Genomic DNA, 22,118 nt, shown 5'->3' with positions numbered 1-22,118 from the left:
TAAACCTGGAATTTATTTCTTAAATACCATTTGTTATGCGTTGGCAAAGGTTTTCAATCCTGGGACAGATCCATTTCAGACTTGCTGGATCAGCCAGGTTCTCTCATGATTGTCTATTTTCTTCAGTCTTGGATAGCGTTACAAAAAAAGGGCCTAATGTTCTGATAAAAACTGCACCCCATATTTTTCGTGCTTGTGTCAAGGAATATGGAAGTAAAAAGACTATCCCTTGGTAGAATCACAAAAAATAGAAATTTCCAAATTTCCATTATTTATGAGACCATAGAATTAGGAATACCCAGGCAAAAAGAATAGGATAGGATCTCCCTAATCCTTAAAGCCGACTAGTCCTGGTGAGGCTAAAACAAGGTACCCCACAGCAGGAGTCCTAGAAAATCCAGAAAATAAATGAAGGAAAACAACAGAATCAACTTCCCAAATCAACTTTAACACTTTTTCATGAAAAAACATCTAACACGTTTCAGGGGATCAACACACCTCCCTCTTCATCGGGACCTGAATTATTCATGCCGTGGGAAGGAGGTTTGTAAATGAAAGTAAAAGTGCACCAGAAAGAAACTCCATAGTAGCCAGATCCGTGCTATGGACAGAACTGTTTAAATCTTAGGACCCAATTAATCTATGTTAGGTAAACAGCTCTCATATACAGGTAGTCCTGGGGTTACGAGATAGGGATACGAGATAGGGACTACAGGTTTGTTCTTAAGTTGAATTTGTATATAAGTCGAAACACGTAAATTATTTTAATAAATGCAATTAAGACAGATGTTTGTCTCAACATATTATTAGGCTGTAAGGTGTGAGTTACTGTATAAAATCCTCACTGTGAGTTAATCACAAACAAAGCAAAAAAAGCTAGACATTCAATAACTTCCAGGGCACGTTGTGCTTTGATATGCAAAAAGAAACAACTGCAAAGTTTGTCTTGGTCATTAAAGAGTTACAAGATGCTACAGATCAGCTCAGCTCTTAAGATCACCCACAACCTCAGCTGTGTTTAGCCAAAGATTTTTTCTGCAAGTCATGCAAATCCCCCCCCCCCCATTAAGCCTCTGTCCTGCACACAGGAAGCAGGGAAAACCTGTTCATATCTAGGACTCATCCGTATGTCGGATGTCCTTAACTCGGGGACTACCTGTATGTCTCTCCAATTAAACAAAAGGGCGATACTAAAATGTATACCAGGTCTTTTATAGGGTGCTTTTCTTTGCTCATTTGGGAGTTTTTACACTTTTTATATTGGAAGCAGCACGGCCTATTTTACCGGTCACAACACAGCAAAAAAGGGGTGTCACTGTGTTTTTATTTTATGACTTTGGTTTGATGCAAAAAATATAAACTAGGTTTGTAGCCACACTAGGAGGCATTCCAAGTGATTGATCTGAGTATCTAGGATCTCTGTTTTACTAACCATAAAATATAAATGTGTGAGAGATTTGCTGGAGTTGTTTAAACAGGGATTTTTAATCTACGGGAATAAATGCTTCCAGGGTTGTAAAAAGAACTCAAAGCTGTTCTTCTTTAAAGTTCCTTTGTCACATTAAGCCCTAAACATGATGTCTGTAGCACAAGTGTTTCATTTACCCTGATGATAACAGAATTGGATGGAACATCCTAATACCTCTCAGCTCCGGCTCTGCATTCCTGTATGTTCCGTGTTTTGCCTGGCCAGAAGTCTCACCGTCAGCTGTAGCTCCTCAGCTATATGAAGTCTTAGTAACAGCTGGGCTTTTTCACTACTTTTAATAAGGCTGATCTGGACTATAGAAAATATCTTACTCAACACAATTTTCAAACAACCTTCACAAAAATGTTATCAGTGATATGAATGCAGGATGTTTTGTCCAGAGTGCGTAGAAATTATTTCCTCGATAACAATAATTGGGGTCTTAAAACCTAGATTTGCTGGACATACTATGCACACTTCTTTTAAAGGAGACCTAAAGTCTAATTTAAGACTAATTTATATTCCATTTCTTTTTCGTGTTGTAATCTATCCCAGATAGCAGATAGTTTAGAAACAAGATGCATGGTTGCTGACAATGGTTGGGAACTGTTTTTAGGGAGAGCCAAGGATTTGCACACTGTGTCTTAAGCTGCGTACACACGTCAGATTTTTCTCGCCCGATAATCGGCATCAGCCAGATATCAGGCGAGAATCTGGCGTGTGTACAGTCGGCGTCGTTCATCGTGCGTGGATCCGTCCCGGCGGATCCACGAACGATGAACGACGAGCGATCCTAATGAAAGGGAAGGGGGAGAGCGCGCAGCAGGGTGCCGCTCCGTCGCTCTCCCCCTCCCCTCTCCATAGAGCAGAACGGTGCTGTATGTACAGCACTCGTTCATGCATCGTGTAGTCCTTTGTCGTCGGAAAGGATCGTAAAAGATCCTTTCCAACGTCAATAATTGCACGTGTGTACGCAGCTTTAAAATATAACCAAAGGCTCCTGTATGGCAGTCTAAATAAGTACCAAATCCAACTCCTATGTGATGCAAATGTGTCATAGTGTATAAAAAATTTTTTTTTGCCTGAGCCTTATTCATTTATGTCTCACACACTCCCCTTCCGAAGCAATGCAAATCTTAATGGAAGCAATAGCAAAAGAAGCAATGCTGTCAATCCAAAAAGCAATGGTGGGGGGCAGCATCAATAGAATTGCAGTTTTTATATATATATATATATATATATATATATGTGTGTGTGTGTGTGTGTGTGTATGTATATTCTATAATTTATAGATGTATATACTATAATCTATTGTAGAACTGTATAGTGTTTTAACACATTTCAAACCTCCTCGTCTTGGACAATAAACAAATGCAGTGTCACCTTCAATGAAATAAGGTGTGTGGATATAAATTCTGGGGTTATTTTCCTACACTGGTGAAACTAATGTTTCTTTATAAGATAACATCTACCATTACAAGAACACATCTAATTGAATGCCACTAACTTCTACTAGCCTTACATTGACCTGGATAAATGGGAACCGTCAGACATATTTCAGGACTGAACCTTGCTGATATTAAAGCCTCCTGATGTCATTCAATTCTGTTACAGTCAAAAAAAGTTCCAAGGCCATACTTTGCTGTCATTAACATAAGATGGTTGTCCATAAGGTGGGCTACCATTGGCCTGATGAATCAATGTCTTCACATACCCGCAAGGATCGCTGTGTAAAGGGTGTCAACATCATTGGAATGTTTAGAAGACAAAAGTGAGTGTAGCTACCAGATTCAAGAATGTGGAACCTTTATATGTGCATCTAAAACCTTGAATATTGACCATGTCATTTATACAAACATATCTTAGCTAGGTTTAATTTTTGACCATAGATATACTTTAACCTTTTGGGTGGTTCATTTCTGTCTGAATTTATATGTCTAAAAGAGGTACATTGCTTTTCATGAAAATGTATTTTATAGTATATTATAAAAGTATGAGTATATTAAAGTTTGAAACACAAAATCATGTCAAAATAATAAATTAAATACATTTTTTTAAAAATTTAATTTTTTAAAAAATAAATATTATACATATATTATTATATTGTGCTGTAAAATAAATGTTCATGGAAGACGATGTACTGCTTTTACACATATAAATCCAATGTATTGCATTCAATACAGTTATTTTGTATTGAATGCAATACAAATAGATTTGAAATTCATGCCATGCCCCAAACGGACGTTCGCACGCACCGACGTCACCGGGAACTCCCTGGTGACTCATCGGTGCAGAGAACGCTGGCTGGAGGAAGAAAAAAGATGGGGATCACAAAGAAGGACGCCGGCGGATCAGGTAAGGCTGTATTTATTATTCTGTTTCACTGTTTTAGCTACCCTGAGTGTGACATGGGGTTACCGGTCTTAGCTTTTTTTTTTTACCCCGAGTCACACTCGAGGCAGATTAAAGCCAAAATAAACCTATAAAATGTTGTTTTTCAACTAATAAAACCCTTTATTGTGTTTACAAATACCTACATTTACTATGATTCTTTCAATGAATAAATGGGTCACTGATGAGTCATTACAAACTCATTTATTCATTGAAAGAGTCATTGAGAAATTCAACAAACATACCGCAACCGCAAACCTCAAGCCCCGGTTAGGGAATCATTATAGCATTGTCATTATAGCAGCTACAGCTGGCAAGTTAGGTTCAGAGATTGGCAAGAAGAAGATCTGGTTTTAATACTAGGGATATCCATCTAATACAAAAATATCTAACGCTTTAAGGCATTCCAAACATGTTCTATGACTTATCTGTGTATGAACTTACACAATACAAAATGTTTCCATTCATTTCAGCCAAATATCCTCATACCATATATGAATGTTTATTTGAAGTTTGAGTTCTAAAAAAAGGAGTTACATCTCAAGCAATATCATTTCTATGGGCTCTATTTATAAAACAAGGAATCAGACATTCCCTTACACATTCCCTTGTGGGATTTCTTCAGATTCATGTGTTTCTGTTGCAGTAACTGATTGAGTAATTGTGGAAATGTCTGGTCCCAGTTTTATAAATAGAGCCCAATGGCTTCAAAATGAAATAACTTATGATAATATAAAAATAATTGTCAATATGTGTATTTTTACTTTAATTCCATTCCCTACAGTTCATACTTTAATCAGTGGTTTGCTTTGTTTGGTTGTTAGTAATGCCAAAAATATGCAATGTTATGCATTATGTAATGTTATTGTTTTAATTATTTTTATGTATTTATTGTCTTTTAGGAAGAGTTGCTGCAAAGGATACAAATTTGTGCTCGGTCAATGCATTCCAGAAGGTAAACATTTCTTTGTTACAATTTTTCTATTTGCCACATTTAGGGCTAGATCTACTCAAAGCTGAACACTTTGGGTTCAGGATGGATATTGCTTGGTTGGCTCATCACAGCCAATCTAAACATTGGATACATTTTCTGTAACTTCAAGCATTAATAACCAGAATGAGACCTCTGAGTTAGGTCAATTGGAAGATAGGGTGGATGGAAATTAGGAGGTAGAGAGTAATAGGGAGCTAGTGGGTGATTCAGATCTGCATCCATCCAAAATCACATGCCAATTGAAATTCTAGTTTTATCGGGAAAAAATGTTAAAACAAAACTTTGTTTATTGCAATGATTCAGCACACTTTAAGAGAAACAAATGCAGAAAAGAAAGCAAGTATTTTCATGCTTTTTCTCAAACTGATTACTAAATGGGCAGTCAGTCCTCATTATCATCACCTGATCGGTCTCAGAGCTATAATAAAAAAGAAACATTCAAGACATCCCTTTCAAAGGGATTCATTAAAAGTATCTAAAAGTGACATTCCAAATGTAGAGAATGCGTGTAATTTTTCAACAAGCTCTGTGCATATATCTGGGGAATAATAAAAAGCCAGTTGCATAAGGAAGTGAGATTCTTTGGGGCACTTTGTACAACTTATGTACATAATTGTGCTGATTTATTAAAGCTCTAATAGACTGGAGAAGATAAACTATCAAGGGAGAGTCTGGGCGATCCAGCAAACCTAGAATAGATCCAGTCCAGAATCGAAAATATTTGATGATTAATAGCAAATAATTTTTAAGAAATTCATTCCAGGTTTGCTGGTTGAGGTTATGGCTGTTGCAAAAAATGGTATTATTTTTAGCATATTGCAAGGTCAAGGTCACAAGTGTTTTTAAAACCCAAATTTTTTTTTATTTGATTTTTGTTTATTTCTGGATATAGTGATGAACGGTAATAGGTTAGGTTTCTGTTGCTGACAGTAGAAGATGTGTAGATTTCCTAAAGCAGTAGGTGTTCTCAGGTCCCAAGTATTGGTCCTAAGCATCAGCCTCAAGCAACTCTTGCAGGAGTGGTGTCTGAAGAGCGGCTCCTTGCTCTACTAAAACTTAATGTGGAAAGAACCAAAAGCAGAATGTATAAAGCACAGATTTAATTTTGTTCAGTATCATATAAAGGGTTTCTGTGTTCTGGTGGTTCAAAGAGTTCTCCTTCCTCAAGGATAGAGATGCGCAAGAATGCCTCTGGCAATCTCGCAAAAATTGCCTCAAAGATCTGATGGATTTGCGAAATTTCAACAAAACCATCGGAAATCACTATAGGAGGATTATCATGGCTGCATTCAAAAATACAGCCGTGGGAATCCTCCTGTCAGTGAGCGACCCCCAGGCGCTACAAGTTAGAATGAGGGCAAGCCCTCTTTCTTACCTGTAGTGCCCGAGGATCTCTTACTGAGAGGAGGGTTATCGGGGCTGCATTCATAAATGAAGCCACGATACTTCTCCTCTCGGAGTCCTGAGTCATGTGGCTTGCGTTTAAAAAATACATGCAGCCGTGGGAAAAATCAGAGGATTTTTCCCACGCTGCATTTATTCATGAGCAGCCAGCGAGACTAACACTGTGTTAGATAGAGATAGAAACTCTATCCAGGAACACATAGTACAGGACTGCAACAGCAATCAGAGGAGCGGAACTGCTCCGCTCCCCTGATTGCTCTTGCCGCCCTGTAGTATATTTTCCTGGATAGAGTTTCGCTATCCAGGAACACAGGACTCCTGTGTTCTTGGATATAGAATTTCTATCCAAGAACACATACAACTCGTAAAGGGCTGCAAGAGCAATCAGGAGCAGAGCTGACAGCTCCGCTCCCCTAACTGGTCTTGCAGGCTTCGTCGGCGGAATTTGTCAAAGGCCGTTCTCGCCCACATGTTTGGTAAGTGAGAATGGCCCAATTCGCCACAGAGAGAGAATTGAAAAAATTTGCTCATTTAAACAATTTGCTTGCTCATCCCTACTCAGGGCTACAAATAACACTTAATAAAAGATCAAATACAGTATCGACTGGTTGGGAATTATTTTAATGTTCATAATATATTCTCATATTCCTTGTCTTTATTTGATGCTCTTGTTTGGAAATGGAATATCCTCATATGGTATTACCTAATTTTAGAATATTTATACTTGTAATACCTGGAATACCAATACTGTATTTCTGTACTAATGCTGTCTGGGGGAAGAATCTTTTATGCATTATTTGTAGCCCATATGAAAGGGGTCCCTTTGAACCCACTGAAATGTTACTTTTTATAATAACAGAAAAGTCATTAAAGCTGGACTATATATGTTCTGCTGTTGCATCCTTGCACACCAATCTTTTATTGCAGTCTGTGCTCTTCCTTTGGGTATTCATTTTTTCTCCTGGACATTTTCTGAACGTGTGCAAAAATTAAAACATATAAATTATAACCAGAACAGGAATTGAGGGAAATCTTCCAATGGGAGCATTTGCTCCAAAGAAAAAGTGTCTAATAGGGCATTTTCCTTACAAGAGATTTCCTCTACTTCTTCAGCTGTGACTTCAGGACAAGTAGTGAAAGGACAGCTCCCCAATGGGGACACTAATGGGAAAAAAATCTGATGACCCTTCCCTTTTTTTTAAAAAAAGGCTTTGGATAAATTTTAATGACTGGAGATCGCAAGGAAAAGTCATTTGTAAAAACAATAAACTGGAAAATTGTTACTTCCCTTCCTGTGTGATGGAGAAGGGATGGGATGTCACCCAAGGACAGGAACAGTGTTGTCAGGAAAATACAGTAAAAAGGCTTTACAAAATGCAGCCACTACATCTAAGTCTCAGTAAGCTGCAATATATTACAATTTTGTTCCTAGGTTTAGATACACTTTACCAACCTACATCACTCCTGGCTAAGTATTTTTCGCATTAACCCCTCCAGTGCCCTTAGGCTTATTATCCAACTGGCAGGCTCAGTTCTGCTGATGTTGAAGCAAAGCTCTCTATGCACTAAGCTCTCTTCTAAGCCATTGTGGATATCGCGGTGAGTTTAAGGCGTTAAAACTTTCTTTGGCATCTGGACCCTGGTTGAGTCATAACTAACATATTAAACTTCATTGCCAGCTTACATTGAACTCCCTGAAGTGTCAAGCGGTAGATCATATGAAACATAGTTGTTAAAAGCGGTGCACTTGGCGTGGAAACCATCGTGCTGAGCATCAGAATTTCAGTCTTTCCCTTTCTCTCCGCGTTGACAGCTGCTTCCCCATACACTTGCAGACCGGACCCTGCTATGCTTTCTTGCCCCCGGACTAGGTTTCTCATCTCCTTTCGAAGCTGGGAAAATAAATTGAAAACTTATTTGATTTTCTAAAAATTCCTTTCTTAATTTTGAAGAAATATTTTTCCAGGGAGTTAAAACCAACTTTATATAACCCAGCCCAGAATTTTGTTTAGTTCGCAGGAAAAACGTTATCAATTCTGGCTCTCAGTAGGTGGCTTGTATGGAAAATATACTGAACAAGATAAACCTACAAAAGGAAACATATGTGAATATTTGTATTGGTATTGCAATACAAATATTACATTCAAAATGGAAAAACCTTTTCTGGAGAAAATATTTATATGTCAAATGGAAATATTCAATTAAATAATGTCTTTCCAAATTTTGCCATCATAAGAAATTATCTTTTTGTAGAATTTTAAAATAACAAAATCATATGTTATTATTAATATTATTATTATTATTATTAATAATAATAAAATAATATTAATATTGTCTTGTATTTATATAGTGCCATTATATTATGTAGCACTTTACAAAGTTTATAGTCATATCACTAACTATCCCTCTAAGGGGCTTACAATCTAATGTCCCTACTATTGTGATAGGAATATAATGTTCAAATTATTCTCCACAAATGAAATAAGTAAAATTTTCAAAAGAAGCACATATAAACTAATATTAGAGTAAATAATAAAATAAAAAATTAAAGCCCAGTCAAACCTTCAGGTTAAATAGGCCTAATACATTTCAGGTGCATCAAATCAAATGGTATGCATTATCTTACAGATTGTTTTCTTTCTGAAGCTGTTACGGATTAAAGCGGAACTAAATTTACAAAGAAAAAAAATGATAGAGGTTTTTTATTATAGAAGAGGCAGGTTATGTCCTTTCTGCAGTACAACAAACTCACCTGCCTGTTCTCAATTATGTAACCAAACTCACTTTTCCTCGCTCTGTCATGGGCACCGGGATCTTCATCCAGTGTTTTCTGGGTTCGGGATCAGCCATGTTACCCGTGAATTAACTCTTGTGCATGATCCTGGGTGTTCTCACATTCCCAGTAGCCAATTATGCCATGTTCTGTACACTGAGTTGTTTTTCCCATTCTGCTCATCTTTTTGCTTTGTTGCACAGAGCAGGAACCGAAGCGACATGCGTGCTGCTCCCTATAGCTACAGCCATGGATGTGGGCTTAGCAGGGAATAAGTCTAGGACATACCAGGAACATCCAATGTTTTTTACTGCAACATCAAGCAAATTATTTACAATTTCAGACTGTTTTGAGAATTTAAATTGGATATCCAGCTAAAGCTTTTTTATGAGGTTCATAAAAACCAAAATTCATTATGAGGTTTGTATTGCTATCTGTGGTTCTGAGATCACCCCTCATTTACTGTCAACCGGACAATGATTTAACCAGACAGGAAAAGAAAGAAAATCTATCTAACTATAGACATTCGAAAATCTGGTCTTCCTATACCCAAAATGAAAACATTGATTTTTTTTGTTTATTCTGTTCAATAATAGAAAAAAATTAACACACTAGGATTGCAGTATCACAGCCTTTCTCATGCTTTTTACCCCAGAGGAATCCATAAAATAAATTTTGATACATAGGTAGGCCCTGATTAAGTTAATTGAGGTTCAGCGGAAAGAATTCTCTTTGCTTTGATATTCAGGAAAGAATTCCCTCTACTGTGTTAGTCAAAATGTCACCCGTCTAGATAGCTAAGAGATCACTGGTGCCATCTTACTGGTCCTGCCAAATAGGGTTAAACTCGGAACTATGCAGGCACCATCACACTGGGGGTCAATCAGCCAAAGCTCATGGAACCCCTAACACTCACCTACAAGAACCGAAGGGTTCCACAGACCCGGGTTTAAAATGTCTGAATCAAGCCAACAATTTTACTGGGCATAGGGACATAAAGTGAGACGAAATAAAGCCATATAAATTTTTGCTATATTTGTCTATATAACGGACATAGCTCCTCATTTTCTGTACCATTGACCACAAAGGTAAAATCTACTCAGCAGAAACAACCTGTCTGAATCTAAAAAAAAGAACACAAGATGGGTGTCAAAAACAGAAGTCAGCAACAGCATTAAAAATATACCATTTAAAGACCAATCGATATAAAACTGCCCCATTCTTAAGGTGGCGTCTAGTTATAGCATGATATCTGGTAACCATTACTGGTTGTATATTGGCCTGCCATGTGGACTTTGGAGGTTAAAGCTAAAGATTTGCCTTAATCCTCTCACCCCAGCAGCACTTTCCATCCTTGCTACCCCTCTGCTCTATTTAGGAGTATAGAACCCAGTGATTTTTGGTATAGAAGCACACGTGACTCCCTCCATTTGACACTGCAATGTCACGTGAAGGGGGTCCATGGTTCTGTGGAAGCTTCGACACAAGGGCAGCTTCTTCTGTTACTACAGCAGGAATAACAAAGCTGCTAGGAAGGGCAGTTAAAATTAACCTGACATTTTATCATTCATTAATAATATTCAGTAGTTGCCGTGAACAAGAACAGTATGTTTTGTGTAGTATTTTACAGTTTATTTGTCTCTCCACAGATTATGACGTGTGCTCAGAAGCCCCATGTGAACAGCAGTGTACGGATAACTTTGGTCGCGTCCTGTGCACTTGTTATCCTGGTTACCAGTATGACCGTGAGAGACACAGGAACAGAGAGAAGCCATATTGCCTAGGTAAGTGTAACATGTTTATTGCTGTCTGGTCTAGCTAGTCTGTAAAAACTATAGCTCTGTTCTAGATATTAACATCTTGTAACTCCTGTGTAATACCCAAGACAAACTCTGCAATAGTTTCTTTTTGCATATCAAAGCACAGCTTGATCCAGAAGATAATGAATGTCTAGGCTTCATAAAATTTTTTTTTTGCATTGTTTGTGATTAACCAACAATAGGAATTTTTTACAACAACTGACACCATGCTGCCTAATAATATTTTGAGACAAACATCTCATCTAATTGCATTTCTTACAATAATGTACCTGTTCCGACTTACATACAAATTCAACTTACAGAACAAACCTACAGTCCCTATCTCGATTGTAACCCGGGTACTACCTGTAGTTAATACTTAAGGCCAGCAGATAGCATTGCTGGCCGTTTGTTGCATTTGTAGCTCCACCACCTTTGCTAAACTATTTTATTATTATGTTATAAATAGGCTGTAGTTTGATCTGCTTTTCAGAACATACATTAAATGGCCAATAGTTTACGGACAACTGACTCTCAAACTATATGTGCTTGTTGGACATCCAATGTACAATAATATTGCAAGCCCTACTTCTCTCTTTGCATCTATAAAAGTCTCCTTGCTTCAGCCTTTCTACAAGCCTTTGGACTGAATCTATGGAAATGTGTGCCCATTTTGCCAAAATGTTATTGTTGAGTTCAAGTATTGATATTGGATGGGGTGTCCACTTCTTACTATGCTGTAGGTGTGATGGTCAGGTGTTCACAATTTTCTCTTATCTAACTAACCCTACAAAGTTGGGAATGAAGGCAGCAATATTCTGCTGTAGTATCGCAGTCATAAAATCCCTGGGGATGACCCCACAGGTTTCATCTATACCTGGTCACCTTTAGTTGTAATGATTTTTTGCACATGACTGTTTTTAATTTTAAATCCTTGAGACCCTACATTTTGGTAGGTAGGTTTTCACTGCATATTTGTTGATGGCAATTACAATGAAATTGCAACACGTTTGGTCAGCTTTACATGTGAAAATAAAATTAACAAATCGAGACTCAATTTTCCAGATTCAGCATTTGTAGGCATTATTCTTTTTGCTCCAGTGAATTTATATAGTAGTTTATAAAATAGCTCAGACATACTTTGTGACTGGAGTGTTAGTCCTAAGCAACAAACTAGCTGTGGACGTATGCTAGGAACGTAGCCATACTATGCAACCCGCTCAACAGGGGAGCATTCATGTTCCTACAATGTTAGACAATAGGAAACATGTGTAGCAGAGGTTGGAAAAAGAGAACCAGATTAGAGGACAGAACTGTCCAACAAAGCAAAAGAAACATCATATTACAGTTTGTCTTTAAAGAGCACCTGTCATTTAGTGGCAGGAATAGTAAGAGAAGGTCAGGAACACAGATAATGTTGTTGGCTTGTGAAGCATGGGTATCAGTGGAAATGAGTGTGCAGGACATGTGCCCTTCATCTTTTAATCAGTATCGGGGTCATTGGGTTGGTCTGTAGATAATTTGGGGATACTATGGAGTTGTTCAGGGGGATCTTTGCTGGGAAGATATTTGTTCTGGGGGAAGGGGGACATTTTTGGTTGTAGTCTGTATAATGTATTGTCCCTGTTCCCTGCATTCTTCCCCTGTACTCAATATGAAACCTATATTTTTATCTCTGTCATATTTCTATATAGCAATTATTCTTTTAAGGTGAAGCATGTAGGGCAACCTGGCCATGCATATAATTATGTTACAGGTTGCTCATCCAGTGCAGGTGGGTACATTTTATTTTTGCCAAATAATTTACTCTATGGACAGACAACAGCTATGGAGATCTGCGTGTCTAGGAAGACAGCAGAGCTCATCTGGCAGGGCAGGAAAGCCGTTTTCTTTTCTCCACTCTATGGTAAAAGAAGAATAAGCAGGCCGATAAATTCATCCCTCCGTTTTCTTTCTCCTCCTATCAGCATACTCCTTGTTTGCACATGAGCACTACAGCACAACTGATCTACATGCATGTTACAGATCATTGGCAGGCTAGGTAATGAAGCAAGGACAATAGCCACATAGCTGCTATATTTCTACACTTTACAGTTAAACATTTTATTATTACAATATTATTATTACACAGTATTTATATAGCGCCATCATATTGGGCAGAGCTGTACATAGACATGTCACTAGCTGTCCCTCAAAGAGGCTCACAATCTAACATCCCTACTATTGTGATAGGAATGTAGTCATGTCTTTATTACAGTCTAAGGTCAATTTTGAGGGGCAGCCAATTACCCTAACTGCATGTTTTGGTTGAAGGAAACCCATGCAAACATGGGGAGAACCTGCAAACTCCATACAGATAATGTCCTGGCCGAAATTCAAACCTGGAACCCAACGCTGCAAACGCCAATGCTAACTACTGAGCAACCATACTGCCCAAATTTTTACATTTGTAAAGTTCTAACCATCACACCTACTATATGGGAAAAGGTATGTGGACACCAATCTCAGTTGACCTGATCTCATATGCTTATTTGCCTGCATTCCCACTGACATAGCCTACAATCTTTTGGAAAGCCGCCCCATAAGAGTGTGGTCTTCTGTAAGGAAGACTTGAAACTTTAAATTATTTCCATGGTTTTTAAATGTGATGTCAAGCGCACAATTTAATGGTCCGCTGTCCACAAACGTTTCGCTATAGAGTGTATTTTCTAAGGTTCAGTTAAAGCTAACTTTTTTTTAGAAAGAAATGATATAAATGCTTTTAACAAATCTGATTTGCTTCAGTGACTTCTTATCCTCTTGATCCCAATTTTTGTCTTTTCATGCCTCTTTTCCTACTCATTCTGTTGGGAATGCACTTTTGCAAACATACGCTGCCACCTAGAGGACAGAGTATAGCTGACATGTAAAGTTATTGCTATGCTGAACTTTATTAGCCATTTCAAGCTCAGCAGGAAGAGTTTTTATTTTTGCAAGAGAAAAAAAAAAATCTCTGCACCAATTATAGAGCTTTGCTAGAGTTGAATTAAAGAGAATGGTCTGTTTGAGTATTGCTTACATATGAGGCGTTCTGAAATATATGTAATAACACATTATATAACTTAGTAAGAGTTGTTTTAGCTGCCAGGTTGGGAAGTAAGCAGCAGAGAGTGGGAGTAGATCACAGCAGGGACTCTGGCACTCCTTGACAGCTGGAGGAAGTAACAAGTTCTTGAGCTGTTCTAAGGGCCATATAACTAGAAGATTTGAATATAGGGTAGTAGGGCAGTAGGTTGCAAACACCAGGGAACTGCATTTACAATACATAATTTTTGCCAGGGGCATTCTTATATAAACATAACAAAAGTTGTAGCCCTATCATGGTGGACTTTCATAATATTGGTGCTGTGGTCCTGTTCATCATCATGTAGACTTGACCATGGTTCACTTTCATCTATCTCTGAATTGATACTCAAATGCTTTAACTTTTATCATAGAATGCATCTCCTAACACGTTATTAACATTCAAATATTTGCATATTCTTAATAGTAAATAAACACAAGTTCTTACTTACCTTTGTAGTGGCAGGCACTGTGGAGCAATTAATTCTCAATCTTCACAAATGAGGCACTGAAATTGCAGGTTATCTCCTTATATTGCCTCTGACAATGGAACCTGGCAGCCTTATGTTGCATAAAAACAAGTAGTGTAGAAGTACAAACCAACTTCAACCAGAGCCTCTGCTATAACATTTGAGGATGAATTGCTCTACAATGGCTGTAGCTAAATAGTGCATTTTGGGCTTATTTAGTAAAGCTCATTTACTGCTTGTAAAGAGTAATTTACTGTTCCCTTTAAGAGAGTTTTATTGTTTTTCATCTGTTCGTGGAGCCAGAGCCCACATTGAAAACTGCCAGTGCTGTCTGGTCTCTAGCATACTGACTTGAATTGACTTCAGCCAGTCACATGATCTTCATGAAATAATAGATTTTCTCTTTTTCTAAGACTTGCTTTTTAGCGAATATTATTATTTGCATCCATCTTCTAGTTCTAAAACAATTTATCTGTCTGATTCCATTATTTGTTCATCTCGCCTCATTGCTGTTGGACACATTGGCATATAATATGGAGGAAACTCATTGAATGTTAAAAAAAAAATCTTGGCGCCCGCTCAGCCTTTGTCTATTTTATGAACTGCTTCTAATGTCACAGTATAAATCTTGTGGACACTTACGTGTTCTGCTTTTCATTGATGTTGGACACTGCCTGAACCAGATGGTTAACTTTGAAATTGTTTTTCACATGGTAAACTGTTTTTCAAAAAATTCATTCCTGAAATATTCTTTATTTAGTCTCACGATCACAGACGCTCCACAAAAAAAAGTGATGCAATTTTCTATTTCTCAGGGGATCTAGAAACCCCTCACATAGAATGTGTTTTATCAGTTGACGTCCAGTGAATGTTGTGTTTTAAATGAGGTGTTTACTACTAGAAACAGATCTGATATAGGATTAAAATGTATTGCATATTGTAGCTGTCATTGCAAGGGAGATAGATAACTGAATAAAACAGAATGATGGTGAACAATTGTGGGATCACGACCCAGAAGCTATCACTCTGTAGACACGGGAAGACTGGTTAGTGTTTCTCTATCCTTAAAATATACCCTGCTTTTAAAATATAAAGCACAATGAAAAAAAATGAAGAGACTAGAATAGCCAGAAAGAAATAACTGATTTAAAAAAACTTTTCAGCCAAATAAATAAATATTGCTCTCAATGGACACCAACATAGCCAGCTACCCTTGTGAGATGTCTAATGGAGTATGGTTGAATGCATGGCAGCAAACGGCATATGGTTCCCCTTAGCTAATAGTATGCAGAGAAGATGCTTTATTCTACAAACAGCATATAAATTTTGCAGCTTCAGCTGATTCTTCTGCATCAGAATCCTATTAGTAGTTAGCACATCTGCACTGCAACACACACATACAAGGGGGTGCTGAGAAGTTCCTGGCTTTGCCCAGAAAGAAGGGAGCCAGAGTTATGAAATAACATATTTATTCAACATATTCCCCCCGGATACAGCTTAGTTGCAGCTTTTCTAGACCGTTCAAATCAAAGTTCTTTGGTTGGGCTGCAAACCAGCTCTCAGCAGCATCTTTGACATCAGAAATGTCCTCAAAACGTTGCCCCTTCAAGTGTTTCTTCAAACTCGGGAACAGATAATAGTCTGAAGGGGCCAGGTCAGGTGAGTTGGGGGGATGGTGGACGAATTGGAAACCCAGGGTGTTCAATTTGGCAGCCACAAAGTTGGACGTGTGTGCAGGTGGATGCTTCAACTCGTTCCTTCTTCTGATCACTGTTCAAACATTTCGGCAACCACTTCGCTGAAAGCTTGTGCATGTCTAGGATAGTGGTGATAACAAACCCAACACGCCCCCGTGAGATATTAGACTGTCATATGGCCCAACACTCTTTTCTATTTCATCTGGAAGGGAGAAAGGCCAGGAACTTCCCAGCACCCCCTCGTAGGATGCTCCTCATTCTTCCTTCTACCAGTAGTTCTGTGGCAGTTCTGTCAGACCCCAATCCTTCACCCACCCTATTGTTCATTAATAGTATTCCCTACATATTCTCCCAAATCTCCCTCTAAACTTCAGTCACTTATTATACATCCATTTCTTATTCATTCCACTCATTTATAGGGCCTGACTTATGAAGCTTCACAAAGGCTGGAGAGGATACACTTTCATCAGTGAAGCTCGGTGATCCAGCAAACCTGAAATAGATCTGATCCAGGATTGAAAACATTTGCTAACTAATAGCAAATGACTTTTAAGAAATCCATTCCAGGTTTGCTATATCACCCAGCTTCACTGACAAAATTGTATCCTCTCCAGCTTTTATAAATCAGGCTAATACTGTTCACTTATCCTCCTCATACATTCATATCACTCATCCTTCCCATACATACAGGTACTTCTCAGCCATTGTTTTCATACATACTCATCCACCACATTTACACTGCTCATACATCCACATCCTCATCATACATAATTTTATGCACCTTTTTCATAAATATGTTGAACTATATATACTTTTCATTCCTACACCTACTTGTAATTCTCATTCATTATTTTTGCTGCTCACCTAATATCCACATACATGGCTTTCACCCATCTTTTTCATAAATATTTTCTAAACCCCCCCCCCCCCCCACACTTATACATACTTCTCACTCATCCCCCTATTTTATGGTGGCTGTATATCCTCCTCATACATATGTATCCATTATCCCCCTCATGCATACTTCTCACTCATGCCCCACATATATAATGCTTGGGCATCATACAGACATCTCACCCACCTTTTTCCAATTTTCTGTTTTAGCTACTTTATACATGCTTCTCACTCATCCCTCACATTTATACTGCTTATGCATGGACAACCCCATCATACATAATGCTCATCCACTTTTTTATTCGTCCTCATGTTTTTACTGCTCATCATCCTCATACATACTTGTCCCTCACCATTTCCCTACATAATTCTTACACTTCTTTTTTGTTTATACTTCTCATACATACATACATATTACTCATCCTTCCCATGTATGATTCTCAATTATCTTTCTTTTACACTTCTTTGTCATTTATCCTTCTTATACATACATATCAATCATCCTCCCCATGCAATGGTCTTACATTTCTCCTACATAAGTCTTCTGCTTCTTTCTCATTTATTCTTCCCATATACTTACCACTCATCTTCCACATGCTTGCTTTTCAATCATCTTTGTCATAAATACTTTTCACTCTTCTTTCTCATTTATCTTTCCTTTACGTACATATCACTCATCCTCCCCATGCATGCTTATCACTCATCTTCCTCCTACATAATTCTTGCACTTCTTTGTCATTTATCCTTCTCATACATACATATCACTCATCCTCCCCATGCAATGGTCTCACCTACATGTCTCCTACATAAGTCTTCCTCTTCTTTCTCATTTATTCTTCTCATACATACATACCACTCATCTTCCACTCATCTTCCACATGCTTGCTTTTCACACTTCTTTCTCATTTATCCTTCCTATACGTACATATCACTCATCCTCCCCATGCATGCTTCTCACTCACCTTCCTCCTACAAAATTCTTACACTTCTTTGTCATTTATACTTTTCATACATATATATCACTCATCTTCCCCTTGCTTGATTTCCAATCATTTTTCTTATAACTACTTTTCACACTTTATCCTCTTCTTACATTCTTCTCTTTCACCCTTCTCAGAAATGTACTTACCAATCCCTCATATTTATCCTCCATACATATCCATAACACTCAGTTTCCTCATACATACGTCTTAATTATTCTTCTCAGTTATGTTCTTTGAAGTTACCTGAAACAACCGAATCAAAAGAATTGAATGTTTCATTTTCTCTTAATGTCCTTTGGGTATTTTCTTTTAGGATTGATTGTTCTTTTGGTGTTTTTACTTTTCAACAACTGCTTTGGAAATTTTTTCAAATAACTAGCACTGCATATGATAACTTCTAAGGGGAACAAATAGCCTGGGAACATGGGATCAATGTAATATGCTAAGAAGAGTCTATGTTTTTTTAGCATATAATGGTATAGTCAGGATTTTAACTGGAGCTTTCAAGTAATATACCTTAATACGTACCAAAAAAATTGTTCAACAATTATATAAAGAATAGATGAATGACTAGCAATTAATTTATTTGCTTATCTTTAAAAGACCGTGTCAGGTATTTGAAATGTTCACTTTTTGCATTTATCCTTTATATTAAATATTCTTTTTTTAATGTGCAACGTCCACTTTAATTTGCTAGAAAATGTAACTATCCAAGAAAAAGTCAATTCTCTAGCACAGTCCCCTTCTTGTCATAGACCTTTCCTCTTCTGGCATTGTGCCTTTTAATCTTTTTATGTAGAGCTGCAGATGGAAGTGGGAATATTTGTGTCTGCTGTGACTGCTGACAAAACATTTAAAATTGGAAACCCAACAGCAGTCAGTATATGTCTATACAATACAGGGTTTTATAGGTATAACATGCCCACAATACATTAAATGGACATAATCTTATGGGAAGATTTTTGTTAAAACTGTCCCTTAAAGCTAAACATATCAGCTTTTTTTATTTGATGCTTTATTGCCTTTTACAATTTTTAGAAGTAGATATCCCATCCTAGAATACACAACACAAGATGTCTGCTATCACATTTATTAGGCACATTATGTGCCTCTTCCTTCATCTAGATTTATTTTGTTCTTTAGATGTGACTTTCTCCGACTTTGAAAATTGTCTATTGCTCTTCCACTCTTTATCAAAACAGCCTCAGCGCTCATTAACGGCCCTTTAACAGGGGAAGGCCAGTTATTACTACTGGAAATCAAACTGAAATATGCAATGGAAACTTTATGGGAGATGTACACTTAAAAGGCTTTTCTACCTAAGTAGGAACAAACATATCATGGTGTCTACTTTTAGGCAGGAAATTTAAAATAGACCACATAGGAAATATTAGGCTATGGTCAGACTGGCTGTAAGGTTGCAGTATGGTTAATGCGTCCTTAGACCAGTGAACCACGGCCTTGGGGGAGACACTACAAGTAGCTTCTACCCTTGTAGAAAATGAATAAGAGCAGCAGAAAGTACTGCCATTAGTTGTGAAATCTGAAGAGGCTGGTTCTTTAAGAATGAAAGAAAGAGCAGGTGGCAAGGTGCCAACCACCAGAAACTGCATAGGATCACTTGATCCCATTGCAGATCCTAACCTGCTCATACAGAAAAGTCTCCTTAGTGCTTCTATCTAGATCAGTTTCACAATGTTACTGGAATCTGACATCCCTAACCTCTGGGGTGAAATCTGACCTGCACCCCAACTTGCATCCTGTCTAGTAAGCATGCCTTTAATGAACACTGAACACATGTTCCTTTTGGACAATGAAGGGGTAAATAGCCCAAGCCATGTGAAGTTGGACACCAGTTAAACAGTCAGGGCAAAAAGGTAAATTAAGAAATGTTTTTTAATGCTAAAGTCTTAAGGTGTTTTTCTTTTAGGCAGGTCTTTTAATTTTTTCAAATGGTTGATGGATTCACTATAAGTTTGACTTTAATCTCTTTTGTAAAACCGTTCTTAAAAGTTACCTCTTTTATCCGTGTACTTCTGCAGCCATCAGACTAAATAAATAACAATAAATGGGAAGAAATTCAGAAATAACAGTGGGAAAAGATGGGTTAAGTACTACATTCTATCGGTGTAAAGTGCTCTCTGGTGTACTCTAAGAGGCTGTTATTGATGACTTATATAAAAATGGATGTATGATGTGCTGTGTTTGGCAGCAATTGTGAGTCAATCACCACTGCTGAAACTCTCGTAAAATAGCAACATCACATCTATAAGGAAAAATCTGAAACCCAATACGTCCATAAGATTAAAAATCATTTCCAAGCCTGAGTAACTCAGTGCAGAATATACCCCTATCCTTCACGTATCATCCAGTGACCATTTTGCGGTCTGATAAATGGTCCAATTTTTCGGTTCAGGCGAGGACTGTTGAGGGATCTCGGAGGAGACATTTTCATCAGCATCACATGTAGGTAGAGCATAAAGTCGTGGCTGCCTCATCAGTTCCTAAGGAAATGATTATGAAATTTCATGCTGCCATCCAAAATATGGGAATCTCTCGATTCCTAAAGGTCTCTTGATTGTGTCCTCGGATGGCCAGCAGTGGACGTTTAATGAAAAATGACTCATGGTCATGAGATGCTGTTGACTGAAACCAAAAGTGTGTCAGGGGAAGTCCAATATAACTCTTTGCTTTGGTTTCTAAATGTACGAAGATACCTCAACTTAAAACAAAAAAATCCGTAACATTGGTGAAAATACTATATCTTACCTTAGCTTTTGTCTCTGGTTGCAGAGCGTGCTTTTGCAGTCTATAACGTTTCCAAAATCCTCTGGCTTGCAAGGCCTTTCTTTACTTCAAAGAAAACTGGGAACTTTTAGCCTCAAAGCAGACCCAGCCAACTGGTTCTTTCACATTGGGCTTTTTTGTACTGGTGTGCCAACATGCCAAAGCAATTTGATGGAAGCCTACGCCAGTTCATAGCTCTGACCTGTGGTTGCTTTTCCTCTGACAAAGCTGGTATGGAAAGAAAGTGGCAACTCCAAATGATGTAATTAGCCAACACAGGATGTCAAATTATTCCACTACTATGTGCATAACACAATCAAAAAGTCACAAGTGCTTTTGTGCGGAATGAGGCTGGTTATTGCTCATTAGGTGGTTGCAACCAATGGGAACGTGGCAGTCTGCGGTACAATGTTTCAGTCATCCACAAGTATGAAATGGCCCTTTGGCTAAAAATAGTATTGTCCAGTGCACCATAATAGCGTGGGTTTGCTTTGGGTACTCCAGTTTCTTCCCACATTCCAAAAACATGCAGTAAGGTTACTTGGCTTTCCCACAAATTGACCTTAGACTGTGAGAATGACATATAAATGAGGTAGGAACATTAGATTATGAGCCCCTTTAAAGGACAGCTAGTGACATGACTATGGTGCTGCGTAATTTGTTGGCTCTATATAAATAATAGATATTATTAAAATAATTCTCATTTAGCTTATTTCATATATATTTTTTATTAACACTTCTTTAGCAACAATATTTTTATTCCTAGACACACAAAGGAGATTTAAGAGGGGGAAAAGAGTACACATTTGAATATAATTTATGATCACAAAGATCTATAGGAAATAAAATTTTCAAGTCAAATACAATATCATCTACTGAACTATAGAATATAAAATGAAAACTTCGGTCAACCCATAAAACCAGTTTGTGCACTTTAATCCTCCTGGAGTTAAAAACTTTCTGCAAGTGTTACTATACTTGAGTTTGGGCTTGTGATGTAGATAACGGTCTACAATGGGTGTAATGCTTCTGAACAAGCCAAGAACCCTTTTTAAAATAAATACCCTTTGATAGAACAGGATACTGACCTTTTTATATACGTGGGAAACAGACATATTTTCACTTACAAGGAAACTCCTTTCAGAAATGATGTTATAGGAATAATTTTGGTTAGCCGCAGTTTCCTTTTGCAGTCATATAAGATTTGAGTTGAGCCTGCAATTTTCCAGAATTTTTTGTCATTAGTCCAACCTTGCTCTTCTTATATCTAAAGTACAGCTGTGTATACAGGACTCTTACAGAAAAGAAGAAACAATCTCTCTTTCTCCCATTTAGGAGTGATTCATGTTCATGTTG

General features: G+C 37.7%; 1 protein-coding gene across 2 annotated transcripts in view; it reads left to right on the top strand.

Annotated features, from left to right (window-relative positions):
* The window catches only part of CCBE1 (collagen and calcium binding EGF domains 1), a 202,800-nt gene that overhangs the window by 164,008 nt on the left and 16,674 nt on the right, over positions 1 to 22,118 (top strand). For both annotated transcript variants that reach the window (XM_072416551.1, XM_072416550.1), the window contains exons 4-5: positions 4,762 to 4,814; positions 10,680 to 10,814. In XM_072416551.1, coding sequence (XP_072272652.1) covers positions 4,762 to 4,814; positions 10,680 to 10,814 — 188 coding nt within the window. The remainder of the gene's footprint in view (positions 1 to 4,761; positions 4,815 to 10,679; positions 10,815 to 22,118) is intronic.

The sequence above is a fragment of the Pyxicephalus adspersus genome, chromosome 6 (assembly GCF_032062135.1).
Source record: "Pyxicephalus adspersus chromosome 6, UCB_Pads_2.0, whole genome shotgun sequence".
NCBI lineage: Eukaryota > Metazoa > Chordata > Amphibia > Anura > Pyxicephalidae > Pyxicephalus > Pyxicephalus adspersus.
This window is presented reverse-complemented; position numbering and strand designations above follow the sequence as displayed.